Source organism: Bufo gargarizans, chromosome 5, assembly GCF_014858855.1.
Source record: "Bufo gargarizans isolate SCDJY-AF-19 chromosome 5, ASM1485885v1, whole genome shotgun sequence".
In the NCBI taxonomy this organism is placed as follows: domain Eukaryota; kingdom Metazoa; phylum Chordata; class Amphibia; order Anura; family Bufonidae; genus Bufo; species Bufo gargarizans.
In genome coordinates, this window is record NC_058084.1 from 368,235,869 (window position 1) to 368,252,327 (window position 16,459).

A 16,459-nucleotide genomic window follows, 5' to 3' on the forward strand; every position below is an offset into this window, starting at 1 on the left:
GTACAACTTGTCCTGCAAAATGGCTATGTGAACGGAAAAATGAAAAGAGTTATGGCTCTTGGAAGGTGAAAAAAAAAAAAAAGAAAGAAAATGGCTGCATCAGGAACGGGTTAATGGGACACCGTGGCAAAAACGTATTCAGCCCCTTTCACTCCTTTAAGCAAGAAGAGTCACCAGACTGGCATCAACACATTTTTAGGGTGAAAAAAAGCTATACCACTTCAGGGCTTACCTTAGCACACATGGTGAAGACCCTTCCATACCCAAGGGTATCATATGTAAACAAAGTGCGGCATCTAAACCTTCCAAAGATGGTGGTTGTATTCTCTACTGTGCAGGTTCACATGCAGGAGATTCTGCTGCTTTGCGCTAGACATCATTTTTAAGTTGCTGCCATCATGCAGGACACTGCAATTTGTTTACATGCCTTACCTCTGGGCACTGGGAACTTTACCTATGTGGGCTAAGGTAAGAGGTTTAGCATTTCTTATGCAATTACATGTCATTGTATGGCATTTCTGAACATTGAGCAGAATGCAGACAACTATATGATTATGGTAAGATTTAACATAGACATTGTTGCTCCTTTAATTTTTATTTTGGGTCTTTAAATCTATGATGTCCTGTCTCTGGTTTTAAATGTGATAATGTATTTTTCATGTTAGCAAGCTAACACAGCATCATTCATATAAGTGTTACTGGATGTCAGAATCAGGTGACCTCTAATACTTTCTATTTTTGTGTTTATTTCCCTTATTGAGCAATGGGTTCTAATTAGTGCTGATCGAGCACCAAAGTGCTTGGGTGCTCGAGAAGAACACCTCGGGATGCTCTGGTGCTCTACCGAGCACCCGAGCACAATGGAAGTCAATAGGAGGACCCGAGCATTAAACCAGGCAACCCCTGCTCTGAAGAGGGGAGGTTGTCTGGTTCACATGAAAAGGTCAGAAATTGATGGAAACACCATTGAAATGGTTCGGGAACAGCATGGGGAGGATGTCTGGATGCATCTTGGACTCCCAGGTCGCTGCTGGGAACGATGTTGTCCGAGTAGTACGCCACTTTTACAGACTGACAATAATACGCACAAAACCAAAGATAAAAACAACTTTAGAGGAAGAATTGTTAGGAAACATTCTTTCCTGTATATTTACTAGTATATAAAGTGCTGCCAAAACTACAAGGAAGAGGCACTCCGATACAACCTGTATATCACATAAAGGAGGGCCTCATTTACATTGTGGTACAATTGTTCAGGTAGTGGGTCTCCTACACTCATAAAGCCTAGGCACTAAGTGAAAGAGCTGCCAAAAATTACAAGCAACCGGCACTCCAATACACCCTTTATTACACATAAAGGAGGGTATCATACACACCCTTGAAAAATTATGATTGATGGCCTGCTGGTGACCGTCAAAAACATTAGGAGCAATGGCCTGCTGGTGACCCTCTATAACATTAGGGGCGAGGGCCTGCTGCTGAGCTGACCATCTAAAACATTAGGGATGAGGGCCTGCTGCTGAGCTGACCATCAAAGAAATTATGGTTGAGGGTCTGCTGTTGATCTGACCATGGAAAAAATCATGGTTGAGGGCCTGCTGCTGAGCTGACCATGGAAAAAATTATGGTTGATGGCCTGCCGCTGAGCTGACCATGGAAAAAATTATGGTTTAGGGCCTGCTGCTGAGCTGACCATGGAAAAAATTATGGTTGAGAGCCTGCTGCTGAGCTGACCCTCTAAAACATTAGGAGCGAGGGCAGTCTAATAAGCATCTTGATATGATTGAGGAGGAGGACGAGAAAAGGAACCATATACCCTTTTTTGTGGTGAAAGGGGTGCATAGGAATACAGTGTATTCAATACACCATAAAAGCCACATTTAAAGTGCCTTTATGGTTCATCCGCTTTCCTCTGGTGGAGTAGAGAAGTCAGGGGCAATCCAGGCCTTTCTCATTTTGATAAGAGTCAACCTGTCAGAATTTTCAGTTGACAGGCGGATGCGCTTATCAGTTATTATGCCCCCAGCAGCACTAAATACCAGCTCTGACAAAACGCTGGCGGCAGGGTAGGCCAGCACCTCCAAAGCATAGAGCACCAGTTCGTGCCACGTGTCCAGCTTGTACACCTAATAGTTGTGAGGCACAGAGGGATCATTGAGGACGATGACACGGTCTGCTACGTACTACTTTACCATCTTCCAAACCTTTTCTCTCCTTGTGACACTAGGCCGCGCATCAGGGTAAGGGGGCTGGAGGAGTGTCATGAAACTGTCCCAGGCCTTGGAGAGTGTTGCCTTGCCTCTGTTGGAACTGCTGTGCGTTCCCCTCAGTTGCCCAAGGAACTACGTACTCTGCTGCCAGCGTTGTCAGTTGTAAGTTTTTGGAGCAATTTTTCCACAAGGACCTTCTGGTATTGCACCATTTTGCTAGTCCTCTCCACCACAGGAATGAGAGATGAGAAGTTCTCTTAGTAGCGGGGGTCGAGAAGGGTGAACAACCAGTAATCGGTGCAGGCCAAACTGCATATAACGTGAGGATCACGGGAAAGATAGCATAACATAAAGTCAGCCATGTGTGTCAGAGTCCCAACAGACAAGACTTCGCTGTCCTCATCAGGAGGATGACTCTCAATTTCCTCATTCTCTTCCTCCTCTTCGGTCCATCCACGCTGAATAGTTGGAATAAACCTGCTGTTGGTACTACCCACTGTAGCGGAGGCAACCGTCTCCTGCTCCTCCTCCTCATCATCCAATTCGCGCTGGGAAGACGAACAGAGCGTGGTATGGCTACTATCTTCCCGCATTTCCACATCTTTCCCAAGCAAACCGTCCTCCTTCATTGTGAGCAGCGAGTGTTTCAGTAGACACAGAAGTGGGATGGTTATGCTGATAATAGCGGCATCGCCGCTCACCATCTGTGTTGATTCCTCAAAGTTGCTTAAAACCTCACAGAGGTCAGACATCCATGCCAACTCATCGCTTGTGAAGAGCGGAAGCTGACTGGAAAGGCGACGACCATGTTGCAGCTGGTATTCCACTACTGCCAATTGCTGTAGATGAATTTCGGAAATGGGCACACACGCGGCGCACCTTCATCGGTAGCTCAGGCAAATCGGGGTAGGTTTTGAGAAACCGCTGAACCACTAAGTTGAACACATGGGCTAGGCATGGTATGTGTGTGAGCTTGCCGAGCTCCAAAGCCGCCACCAAGTTACAGCCATTATCAGACACAACCATGCCTGGTTTAAGGTTGAATGGCGAGAGCCACAGCTCAGTCTGGTCCCTTATACCCTGCCACAGCTCTGCGGCGGTGTGCTGTTTGTCACCCAAACATATTAGTTTCAGCACGGCCTGTTGCCGCTTTTTCAGTGTAGTGCTGACTGGTGCTGCAAGATGAGAATTCAGAGGTGGAAGTGGAGGAGGAGAAGGGGGGGTTGCAGCCACTATTGTAGGTGGTGGCAGAAATCCTGATGGAAGTAGGGCCCGCAATCCTTGGCATCAGTAGCACCTGTGCCATCCCAGGGTACGACTCGCTCCTGGCCTCCACAACGTTCACCCAGTGTGCCGTCAGGGAAATGTAGCGTCCCTGGCCACAAGCACTTGTTCATGTGTCAGTCGTTATGTGGACCTTCCCAATAACAGCGTTGGTCAGGGCACGGGTGATGTTATGGGACACATGCTGGTGTAAGGCGGGGATGGCATACCGGGAAAAATAGTGGCGGCAGGGGACTGAGTAACGAGGGACCGCCACCGCCATCAGGCTGCAGAAAGCCTCAGTGTCAACAAGCCTAAATGGCAACTTTTCTAGGGCCAGCAATTTGGAAAGGTGTGCATTTAGTGCTATGGCCTGTTGGTGGGTGGCTGGGTAGTTGCGCTTTGGGCATCGGTGCACACGATCTCCTCATGTCCCTCTTTAAGAGGGCGATGAAAAGAGCTCCTCGGAATATCCGAGTGTGGGATCACTTGTTTGGCAAGACTCTCCATGGTGGGAGGAAGGAGTATCAGGGTGAGGATTCTGTTGACCACTCTTGGCTACTGAGACTGGACTTGGTGGAAGACAGGGTGGTGCTTAACTGATGGAAGCTTTTTCTGCTGCAATCCAACCGACCACCTGGTCGCACTGGTCTGACTTCGAGAGTGGTGTCCTGCGCCGCCCTGCAAACTGGGACATGAATCTAGGTATCGTGGATGAGTGTTTTTCTTGTGCTCTGGCAGCAGGCACAGTTTCACCGCGCCCAGGGCCCCAGTCTCTGCCTGCACCATCAGCAGCACTGCCACTTCCCCGCCCCTTACAACTTGCCTTCTGCATATTAAATGGTATATATGCTTGCAAGTATGTCACACGTACAGTAGTGAAGGTTTTGTAAGTGTATGCGCAAATAAATAAAACTGAATATCACTGCTATTTAGGATGTGCAAACGTTACACAGGAGATGTAACGCTGGTAATGTCGCTGCGGTCACTAGCGGCTAATAAAATATTACAGGGAATTTCACAGCTATTTAGGATGCGCAAACGTTATACAGGAGATGTAGTGCAGGTAATTTCGCAGCTGTCACCAGCAGCTAATTAAAAATTATAGGGAATGTCACAGCTATTTGGGATGCACAAACGTTATACAGGAGATGTAGCGCAGGTAATGTAACTGTCCGCAGTGGACACATCTACGTAAAAAGTACACTAGATGTCACAGATATTTTTTGTATGCGCACACGTTAAACAGGAGATGTAGTGCAGATAATGTTGCTGTCCGCAGCGTCTACGGAAAAAGTACTATGGATTTCACAGATATTTTTAGTATGCGCACACGTTAAACAGGAGATGTAGCGCAGATAATGTCACTGTCCACAGCGTCTACGGAAAAAGTACACTGGATGTCACAGATATTTTTAGGATGCGCACACGTTATACAGGAGATGCAGCGCATTTAATGTCATTGTCCGCATCGTCTACGGAAAAAGTACACTGGATGTCACAGATATTTTTAGGACGCGCAAACGTTATACAGGAGATGTAGCGCAGATAATGTCGCTGTTTGCAGCGGACAAACAATTGCAAGCTATTTAGTGCAGGTTGTGCTAAAAATATATATTGCTGCCAGATACAACAATAGTCCTTAAAAGGACTTTTGGGTCTCTAACAATTGCACGCAATTTAGCTCAGGTTGTGCTAATAATATATATTGCTGCCAGATACAATAGTCCTTAAGGCCTCTTTCACACTTGCATTGTCCGGATCCGGCGTGTACTCCACTTGCCAGAATTACACGCCGGATCCGGAAAACAAAATGCTTTCAGTGTTACTATGGCACCCAGGACGCTATTAAAGTCCTGGTTGCCATAGTAGGAGCGGGGGAGCGGTATACTTACCGTCCGTGTGGCTCCCGGGGCGCTCCAGAGTGACGTCAGGGCGCCCCACGCGCATGGATGCTCCCCGCTACACTTTACCATGGCTGCCAGGACTTTAGCGTCCCGGCAGCCATGGTAACCTGTAATGGTCTTACCTTCTTGCTGTTCTCCTTCGTTTGACATGTGCTGGCGGCCATCTTGGTTTCTGGGTTTCTTGTAGCCTCCCACCCTGCGGCTTCTCCTTCCCACTGGGAGGAGCTGGATGCCTAGCTCATATATATAGGAGGTCTGTGGCTTCAGTTCCTTGCTTGGTCCTCCTGTGTTCACATGCTTCTAAGACTGCTGCTGCTTCTGGTTCCTGATCCTGGCTTCGTCTGACTACCCTGCTGGTTCCTGATCCAGGCTTCGTCTGACTACCCTGCTGGTTCCTGATCCAGGCTTCGTCTGACTACCCTTCTGGTTCCTGACCTCTGGCTTCGCAAGACCCTGCTTCGGTTTAGCCATCCGTTTGGACTTTGCCTTACAGCTTTATTTTCAATAAAGCCTTCTTATTTCCACTTATCTCTTGTTGTACGTCTAGTTCATGGTTCCATGACATTAGGACCAAGCCATGAATTCTGACGGTACAGGGCCATCCTCGCTACCTACGCTGGTTGCCAGACTTGATCAGCAGGATCACCTGTTGGGTCGGTTCGCTGTGGCGTTGCAAACCCTGCTTGAACGCACGGCTCATTTAGCTTCCGTTGCCCATGGGTCGGTTGTCGCTCCTGGGTCCGCTCCTACTGCCGCTCCGGTTGTTGCGCCAGAGTCTACCCCGACACCTGTTGCTGCGCCTGCGGTGTTTCGGGGTATGACCGGTTCTGCCCCCCTTCCACAGCGCTTTGGGGGAGAGCCAACTCAGTGCCGAGGTTTCCTTAACCAGGTGGGCATTTATTTCGAGTTGCTGCCACATGCCTTTCCTACTGAGAGATCAAAGGTGGGCTTCTTGATCTCGCTGCTCTCGGACAAGGCCTTGGCCTGGGCCAGCCCTTTATGGGAGAACAACAATCCGGTGGTTTCCGAGTTTTCCGTTTTTGTTGCTTCTCTTCGGAAGGTATTCGATGTGCCGGCTCGTGCTGCCTCTGCTGCGAAGCTCCTTATGTCCATCAGACAGGGTTCACGATCCGTAGCTGAATACGCCATTGAGTTTCGTACCCTGGCAGCAGAGGTGGGCTGGAATAATGAGGCTCTGGTCGCTGCTTTCTCTCATGGTCTCTCGGATGCCTTGAAGGATGAGGTTGCAGCTAAGGACTTACCAGTGGAGCTCGAGTCTCTTATTTCTTTCCTGATTTTGATTGACACCAGACTCAGGGAGAGACCTTCCTTTAAGGAGAGCCTGCGGAGGTCTTCTAACAGATTGGCGCCTACGTTTGCTGTCCCACCCGTGCCTCCCTCTCCTCCCACGCCTCCTGGGGATGACTTGTCTGGGGGTGAACCCATGCAGCTGGGGTTTGCTCGCCTGTCCGAGGGGGAGAGGGTACTCCGGAGACGCGAGGGCCGATGCATGTACTGTGGTCTCGGTGGGCATTTTCGGTTGGCATGCCCGAACCGTCCGGGAAACGCTCGCACCTGAGATCCTGTCGGGGGCAGATCTTGGGTGGAGTCTCCTCGTCCCCGGTTTCCCGTGTTGACAAACCATTGATTACTGTTGTCCTCTCCTGGGTCGGGGGCTCGGTGACGACCCAGGCGTTGGTGGACTCTGGTGCTGGTGGTTTGTTCATTGATAGTGTGTTCGCTGCCGCCAATTCCATTCCTCGGCAGCCTCGAGGTTCCCCACTGGCTCTTGAGGCGATAGACGGCAGACCCCTTCTGCCGCCACACGTGACTCATGAGACCCTTCCAGTGGGGATGGCCATTGGTGCCGTTCACAGAGAGTCGGTCTGTCTCCAGGTTATTTCGTCTCCACACTACTCGGTGGTCTTGGGGTACCCCTGGCTCCAGAAGCATAATCCGACTTTCGATTGGAGATCGGCCGAGATCCTCTCGTGGTCACCGCAGTGTGGGGCTAGTTGCATCCATGGGCCTGTCAAGTTGCTGTGTACTTCCTCGGACTCTCTGTTGCCTCCTGAATACGAGGAGTACCGGGATGTATTCGATAAGGTGCGTGCGGTTGCCCTACCTCCGCACCGCCCATACGATTGTGCCATAGAGTTACAATCTGGTGCCGTTCCTCCTCGTGGCAAAGTCTATCCACTGTCGGTAGCGGAGAATGAGGCCATGGAGGAGTACGTGAGGGAGGCGCTTTCACGCGGACACATTCGCAAATCCTCGTCCCCGGCAGGGGCTGGATTTTTCTTTGTGAAAAAGAAGGGCGGTGAGTTGAGGCCTTGCATCGATTACAGGGGTCTCAATCGCATCACGATCAAGAACGCTTACCCGATACCCTTGATTTCCGAGCTGTTCGATCGCCTCAAAGGGGCCACGGTCTTTACCAAACTCGACCTGAGGGCGGCATATAACCTGGTAAGGATCAAGGCGGGCGATGAGTGGAAGACCGCGTTTAACACCAGGACCGGTCATTATGAATCCTTGGTTATGCCCTTTGGGTTGTGCAATGCGCCCGCAGTCTTCCAGGAATTCATCAACGATGTTTTCCGTGACCTGTTGCAGCAGTGTGTGGTGGTCTATTTGGATGACATCTTGGTATATTCTGAATCCATGGAGGCCCACATTCTGGATGTCAGACGAGTGTTGCAACGGTTACGAGAGAACAAGCTGTTCGGTAAGCTTGAGAAATGCGAATTTCACCGATCCCAGGTAACCTTCTTAGGTTACATCATTTCCGCTGAGGGGTTCTCCATGGATCCTGAGAAGGTTTCGGCTGTCTTACAGTGGCCCCAGCCCAGTGGTCTTCGTGCCCTGCAGTGCTTTTTGGGCTTCGCCAATTATTATCGGAAGTTCAACAGGGACTTTTCCATGCTAGCCAAGCCTCTCACGGATCTGACCAGGAAGGGCAGTAATCCCCAGGTCTGGCCGCTCGAGGCCATCCGAGCTTTTGAGGCTCTAAAGTCCGCCTTTGTGTCGGCTCCGATTCTGTCGCATCCCAACCCTGGGTTGCCTTTTGTCCTCGAGGTGGACGCGTCTGAGACGGGAGTAGGCGCCCTTCTGTCTCAGCGTAGAACACCAGAGGGTCCTCTGCTTCCTTGTGGGTTTTACTCCCGGAAACTGTCTTCCGCGGAGAGCAACTATCAGATTGGTGACAGGGAGCTATTGGCCATCGTGCAGGCCCTTAAAGAATGGAGGCACTTGCTCGAGGGCTCGGTGGTTCCGGTTCTCATCCTGACGGACCACAAGAATCTGACCTACCTCTCTGAGGCCAAGAGATTGACACCACGTCAGGCCAGATGGGCTCTGTTCTTGTCACGTTTTAATTACGTGGTCTCCTACCTACCCGGTTCCAAGAACATCAGAGCGGATGCCTTATCACGGCAGTACTCCGAGCTGTCCGGGGAGGAGTCGATTCCGACTTCGGTCATACCTCCGAATCAGATCCTGGCCGCCATTCGCACCAGCCTGACCTCTCCCCTGGGTGAGCAGATTTTGGCGGCTCAATCTGGTGCTCCCTCTGGGAGACCCAACAGCAGATGTTTTGTGCCTGAGGAGTTGCGCACTCGGTTGTTGCGAACCTATCATAACTCCAAGGCCGCGGGGCATCCTGGAAAGAATCAGCTGTCCTGGGCTGTTTCACGTCTGTTCTGGTGGCCTTCTCTACGTTCCGACATCGCCGCATACGTAGCGGCATGCTCCGTTTGTGCCCAGAGTAAGTCCCCTCGGCACCTTCCGTTGGGCCTTTTGCAACCCATAGCCACCGGGGAGCGTCCATGGTCACACCTGGGGATGGATTTCATTGTGGACCTCCCTGCATCCCGAGGCCATACGGTCATTCTCATGATTGTGGATCGGTTTTCCAAAATGTGCCACTGTGTTCCTCTCAAGAAGTTACCCTCTGCACAAGAGTTGGCCTCGATTTTTGCCAGGGAGGTCTTCCGGTTGCACGGTTTGCCCAAGGAGATTGTGTCGGATCGGGGGAGTCAGTTTGTGTCCAGGTTCTGGCGCGCCTTTTGCTCCCAGTTGGGGATTCATCTCTCTTTCTCCTCAGCCTACCACCCTCAGTCCAATGGGGCCGCAGAACGATCCAATCAGGCCTTGGAGCAATTCCTTCGTTGCTATGTCTCCGATCACCAAGACAATTGGGTTGACCTCCTGCCTTGGGCTGAGTTTGCCAGGAACACGGCGGTGAACTCTTCCTCTGGGACGTCTCCCTTCATGGCCAATTATGGGTTCCAACCTGCCGTGTTACCGGAGGTATTCTCTCCCCAGGATATTCCGGCTGTGGAGGATCACCTTTCCGTCCTACGTGCTTCTTGGGTACAGATCCAGAGGTCCCTTGAGGTCTCTGCGCAGCGCCAGAGACTCCAGGCTGATCGCAGACGAGCGCCCGCTCCTTCCTACCAGGTCGGAGACCGCGTATGGTTGTCCACCCGCAACCTCAACCTTCGAGTGCCCACTCCCAAGCTGGCGCCTCGCTTTGTTGGTCCCTTCCGAGTGCTTCGCAGGGTAAACCCGGTAGCCTATGCCCTTGCGCTTCCTCCTGGCATGCGGATCTCCAACGTGTTTCATGTCTCCCTGTTGAAGCCACTGGTGTGTAATCGTTTCACTTCCTCGGTTCCTCGGCCTCGTCCGGTCCAAGTGGGCAATCGTGAGGAGTATGAGGTGAGCAATATCCTGGACTCACGCCTGGTCCGCGGTCGGGTGCAGTTTTTGGTCCATTGGCGTGGTTATGGTCCAGAGGAGCGTTCCTGGGTTCCCTCCGCAGATGTCCATGCTCCTGCCTTGCTCCGAGCCTTCCACGCACGCTTAGCTCAGAAACCGTTCTTTACTCCGCGGAGGAGGGGCCCTTGAGGGGGAGGTACTGTCATGGTCTTACCTTCTTGCTGTTCTCCTTCGTTTGACATGTGCTGGCGGCCATCTTGGTTTCTGGGTTTCTTGTAGCCTCCCACCCTGCGGCTTCTCCTTCCCACTGGGAGGAGCTGGATGCCTAGCTCATATATATAGGAGGTCTGTGGCTTCAGTTCCTTGCTTGGTCCTCCTGTGTTCACATGCTTCTAAGACTGCTGCTGCTTCTGGTTCCTGATCCTGGCTTCGTCTGACTACCCTGCTGGTTCCTGATCCTGGCTTCGTCTGACTACCCCGTTGGTTCCTGATCCTGGCTTCGTCTGACTACCCTTCTGGTTCCTGACCTCTGGCTTCGCAAGACCCTGCTTCGGTTTAGCCATCCGTTTGGACTTTGCCTTACAGCTTTATTTTCAATAAAGCCTTCTTATTTCCACTTATCTCTTGTTGTACGTCTGGTTCATGGTTCCATGACATAACCATTCAGAAAAAGCTAAACGTCGGATCCGGCAATGCGCCGAAACGACGTTTAGCTTAAGGCCGGATCCGGATCAATGCCTTTCAATTGGCATTAATTCCGGATCCGGCCTTGCGGCAAGTCTTCAGGATTTTTGGCCGAAGCAAAAAGCGCAGCATGCTGCGGTATTTTCTCCGGCCAAAAAACGTTCCGTTCCGGAACTGAAGACATCCTGATGCATCCTGAACGGATTTCACTCCATTCAGAATGCATTAGGATAAAACTGATCAGGATTCTTCCGGCATAATGCAGGTTTCGCTAAAAATATATATTGCTGCCAGATACAACAATAGTCCATAAAAGGACTTTTGGGTCTCTAACACCAACCCTGCCTAACCAAAAAATAAAATTCTATTCTCTACACTATCTGTCCCTTCTACAGCACAGCTCTCCCTGACTAAGACTGGCCGAACCACGTGTCATCGGGTGATTTATAGCACCCGATGACGCGTTCCAGGCACCCAATCAATGTAATGCCAGTAAACAACATGGCTACGGCATTACAGTGAGTGGCAGTACTTTCCTGCACGTATATTGGCTACGTAGCAGCCAACAAACGTGCAGGGAGGAGACTCGAGCATGGTGCTTGAGCACATGCGGTATTCGGCGGAACACCGCGATACTCGAGCAGAACTGGTGTTCGGCCGAGCACGCTCGATCATCACTGGTTCCAATAGCATATATCATAGGAAAATGTCTTTAAAAAACTAATAAAGCTGGAATAATAAACTATGAGGTGAAGCAATATTTTTCATAAAAATGTATATTTTAGGAGTAAATCATACTTTTTGTAGCCTTACTTGATTTAACTATGAAGCTGCAGCCCAAAGAGGCCAAGTAAACTGCGGCGTCTAAAATCTTATAGACTACAGCTGTCACTCAACAGTTAAAATCAGTCAGCAGCACTGCAAATAGTCCTAGTTTAGCCCAGACCTTAGTCTAACTTTAATATCTGCTGAATGCTTTTATGGGGAGCATTCTTATCCTTTCCAGTAATCTGATATCATACATTTTCATAAAATATGCTGTTGGTCATAATGAACTGTCCTCTAAATGTGAGAGTGAGATGTTGTAACTTGTTGACAAGACCTTTAAGCTGATGTGAGATGTGCAGGTTTAAGTTGGGAGGTCCAAACCTCTGGTTCAAGCTGATGTGTGAGGTGAGAGTCGGAGCTCCCCAGTAATTTCTGATGTTCTTCATAATTGAACCCTGACTGAAAATCTTCTAAACTGGACAGAATAGCAAAACAGAGTATCATGTTTTGGGGGGGTACTGTCTCTCCTTGGGCAGAAAGCACCTTAATCTGCGTGAGGAGACTTATAGGCCATACATGCTCCTCTGGAAAGGGTTGCAAATGAGCTCTTAACAAGCTCTGTCTCTAATGCCACCAGATGTAAGGTAGCTATCCTATAAGTCAATGTTCGTCCGTGGCTTAACTGGGTGAGAGGCCTAGGTCAGGATTTGGGGGCTACTATCTCTCCCTGGGAGAGAGCGCCTTTATCAGTGTGAGTAAACTTATAGGTTATACATGCTCCTCTGTAATTCTGGGAAGAAAGGGATACAAACAAGCTCTGCCTCTAATGCCACCAGATGTAAGGCAGCTATCCTGTAAGTCAATGTTTGACCCTTTAAATAGGCCTCGAGACATGACTATAAGATATAAAATAAGCCAGTAACTAGCCCTCTCGCCCATTTGAGCCAGTACTCTCTGCTCTGCACTGATGAGGGGCAATCACCCCAAAACAGCTGTATGCAGATGAGGTGCTGGCTTATTCAATATCCGAGTTATGTCTCAAGGCATTTAAAGGGTCAAACATTGACTTATAGGATAGCTTCCTTACATCTGATGGCATTAGATGCAGAGCTTGTTAAGAGCTCATTTCCATCCCTTTCTTCCCAGAGTATTGTGTGTCTCTAACACTAATCTACATATAGTATTACCACCAATGTGTCAGTTAAAGGGCTTCTGTCACCCCCCAAAAGTAATATTTTTTTTTAGGCTAATTAAAATCCTTACACTGCGATTTTTCAATATATAGGGCTCTTACCCTTCTTCTCTTTCGGGTGACGTCATCGGCGCAGGCGCACTGAGGAAGTGCTGAGGAAGCGAGCGTCCTTCTCTCAGAGCGCCTCCGCCGGATGAGGTGCAGGCGCGAGATTTGAATTGCAGACAGGGCCAGCCGGAGGAGGAGAGCAGCAGGAGGAGGGGGCGTTTTTTTTAAAGGAGGATGCGGCGGCTACCAGCAAGTAGACGCCCTACTTGCTGGTAGAGAGGTAATTTACATATTATAAAAGTGCTGTTTTTAAATAAACTAGCCAACAGAAAAGGGTAAGAGCACTATATATTGAAAAATCGCAGTCTAAGGATTTTAATTAGCCTAAAAAAAAAATACTTTTGGGGGGTGACAGAAGCCCTTTAAATCAAATTTTAGTTGACATTCATGTAAAATGATTGCATTTGTACCTTGTATTTTTACTGTAATTACTAAAACTGATGGATAATAGTGACCTTACCAGGAGTACAGAATAGTTCCAACAATAGACGTTAGTTTGCTGTTTTCTTGCTTCTGCTTGGCAAGGCCAAAGTCAGCTACAAAATGACAAATGTAATTAATATTAATATGTATCCACCAAAAAGTTAAGCATCTATTTTTAAGTATAACAATCAATTTACATTCCAGTAACTGGAGATTTGTCTGTTTCATTTGCACGTTTTAGTAAAGTGCCATCTGTGTATTTTTTACACCTACTAATGCACCAGTTGCCATGCATTTTAATAAGCATTTCCCACATTAATATGAAACAAGAAATCCCAATCAGAACTGTGGAACTGTGGCTTTCTGTACCAGCTTGTTAGGTGATATATGCTTTGCTATAATTAGGTGTTTTTAACTTAATCGGCATACAGCAAATATAACTTAGCTAAAACATTTTCTAGAAATAATACTCCAAGAGATAAGAAATAAGGAATACATCACTCCAAAATAGAAATAGAAACTAGTAATTAAAAAGTATGAATTTGTGAGAAAAAACATAATTAAATCAGCCTAAACTCCAACCCTTTCTGATGCGACCATTTTCTATCTTTTTGTTTTGTTTTATAGTTTTTTTTACTCCCTGCCTTCCATGTTCACATTCTATATTACAACCTGTTTTCCGACAGACAAGTTGTACTTTTTAATGGCACCATAATGCATATGATGTAGAGGGGGGGGGGGGGGGGGGGAACTAAAACCTATATAGGATGAAATTGGGAAGAAAACCACAATTTCACTATAGTTTTATGGTTTTTTTTAATAGTATTCCGTATTAGGCAAAAATAAAGTTAACATCATTCAACAGGTCAGTATGATTACAGTGACACCAATTTTTTTTATAGTTTCTTATGTTTTAATACTTTTTTCGCATTGCCATATTCTGACATCCATAATGGGGTATTATCAATTTTGATCACTTTATAGTCATTATGTTGGGGGGAGGTCATTTTGATTTTCTTTTCTGTTACACTGTTCATCCACAAGGGATAAATACTTTTAAAATTTAAGTCTGGGCATTTTCTGGACACAGCAAAGCCAATTATGTTGAACTTTTTTATTGTTTATTTTTACCTGCAAAATGAGGAAAGGAGGCTGATTTAAATGTATTATTATTTTTGTGTATATATATATATATAAAACAAAAATAGATGAGCAGCACACATTGAATCGGTGCAAATCCTTAGAGCAGACCACGGACTTGATCCAATTTGAATATGTATAGAAAAAATCCAAGGCAGCACACAGATATCCGTGAAAAACAGAGTGTTTATTCCCCCATGTGAGGACAGCAACGTTTCAGCTCTCTCTATGGAGCCTTTGTCAAGCCTTTATATATTAAAACCTTTATATATTACATTTATAAAGACTGCTTGTGCCATAGACTGCGGTTTAATAAGGCCCCAGGCTTCCATAGCAATGGAACAGCTCCTGTAATCTCGTAAATGACTGCCCAGCTGCCGTGGTTGAAATTGGCCATGACATCTGAGGGGTTAAATGTCTGTGATTAGAGCCGTCTATGATCACATATTCTGTCACCAGGTGTCTGCTGTGCAGGGCACTGCCCTACACCGTACATGTAGGCAGATGTTGGGAAAGGGTTACCAATCTTGGGTTCCTAATAAAACATCCCAAAAGTCAGAATTGTGATGGTACTGCTGGTTGTGCAAAAGATTCTGGAGTGGAAAGCCCACCTGTATGATAAGGGTGGTACTCTAAAGTAAGAGTTTGTGCATGGAAAGTGCCAACTGAATAGGAAGCCACGATACTTACCTGAAATTGTCCTTTATTGTGCACAAAACATATAAAACATCTGGGATAACAGTTCAGACAGTGACTGCTGTTTTGCATTTAGTTACATTTCCTCATGGCCCTAGAATGCGTAGTGATGCTCCACACCTTAAGGAACAACCCACACTTGTCCTCCCATACATCATATAAAGTAATCACTTACAAAACAGTTACCGGTACATAATAATTACAATTTAATAATTCCTTAAGGTTATATTATTCATAAATTAATGCCACATGGTAGCTATAGAAAGGGACTCATTATGGTCATTGTGGTCTGATGGACCCAGCGCTTCACCATGCAGTATCCATTTTAACTCATGCCGCAGTAAAATACGTGTGCATCCCCATTATGACAGTCCCATATATAGTCTGATGAAAGCACATGTGAGTGCTGAAACGCCGCGTCAATATGAATGAATAGGAGACTTAAATTAAATTCTGCATCAAAAGCGCGAGTGCCGGTCCTTCCTTTACAGCAGTCCCATATATATGAGATCAAACATTGACTACCCTCCCCAGTTTCTATGGACCTCAGATGTGCTCTCAAGCACACAAACATTGGTCTTATCTTTTATTCCAATAAAGAAAACCTACATGGGCAAAAAAAAATGTAGACCACAACCTCGTTCATAAATTGGGCTTATCCTTCAGGCAGCATAGAGCATAGACCTTCTTTGAGATGACTTGAACAACAACAAATTGTATTTCACAGAGGAGGCAAGTATTGACTACCAGATTTGTTGTTTTGAGGTATACTGATGGCCACTCTCATAGATCTTCCTATTAAGGATGAGCCACATGTTCTCAATAACATTGAGGCCAGGAGATGATGGTGGCCAAAACATGTTTTTATCTCATTTTATGAACTTAGCAACCAAAGGAGTCAATGTTTTTTTTTTGTTTTTTTTTTGCAGCATGGGATGGTGCATTGTCTTACATATAATGCATTTATTCTGGAAGGAACAGTTCTTCTTTTTATACCATGCCAGAAAATGCTTAGTTAGGAACTCCATATACGGTATCTTTCAGAATTTATTTTGACACCCTCAGGGACCCTAAAGGGAACACCCAGCTTAATCTCTAATATTCAAAAGTCAATGTGATCAGTCATCCTATTACTGCAATTCTCCACCATCCTGCAATTCCCCACATCTATTGATGAAGAGACAACCTATCTGAAAAGATATACATATATTTAAGTAAGTTATGCCTCGTGTTTAAAGCCGTGCAATACACCAAAATGAATTGATGCCAAGATATTCTCAAAATTCTGCTTTGTTTAGGTAAAGAGATATGAGCAACACAATATATGTAATTCAAGAAATACAAACTAC

At 47.2% G+C, this 16,459-nt stretch overlaps 1 protein-coding gene across 5 annotated transcripts in view; it reads right to left on the reverse strand.

The window, feature by feature from the left end:
* The window catches only part of NEK10 (NIMA related kinase 10), a 259,563-nt gene that overhangs the window by 133,073 nt on the left and 110,031 nt on the right, over positions 1-16,459 (reverse strand). For all 5 annotated transcript variants that reach the window (XR_006390017.1, XM_044293922.1, XM_044293920.1 and 2 more), the window contains exon 23: positions 13,312-13,387. Coding sequence is in view for 4 of the 5 variants with exons in the window: in XM_044293922.1 (XP_044149857.1) it covers positions 13,312-13,387 (76 nt within the window). In the remaining variant the exon portion in view is untranslated. The remainder of the gene's footprint in view (positions 1-13,311; positions 13,388-16,459) is intronic.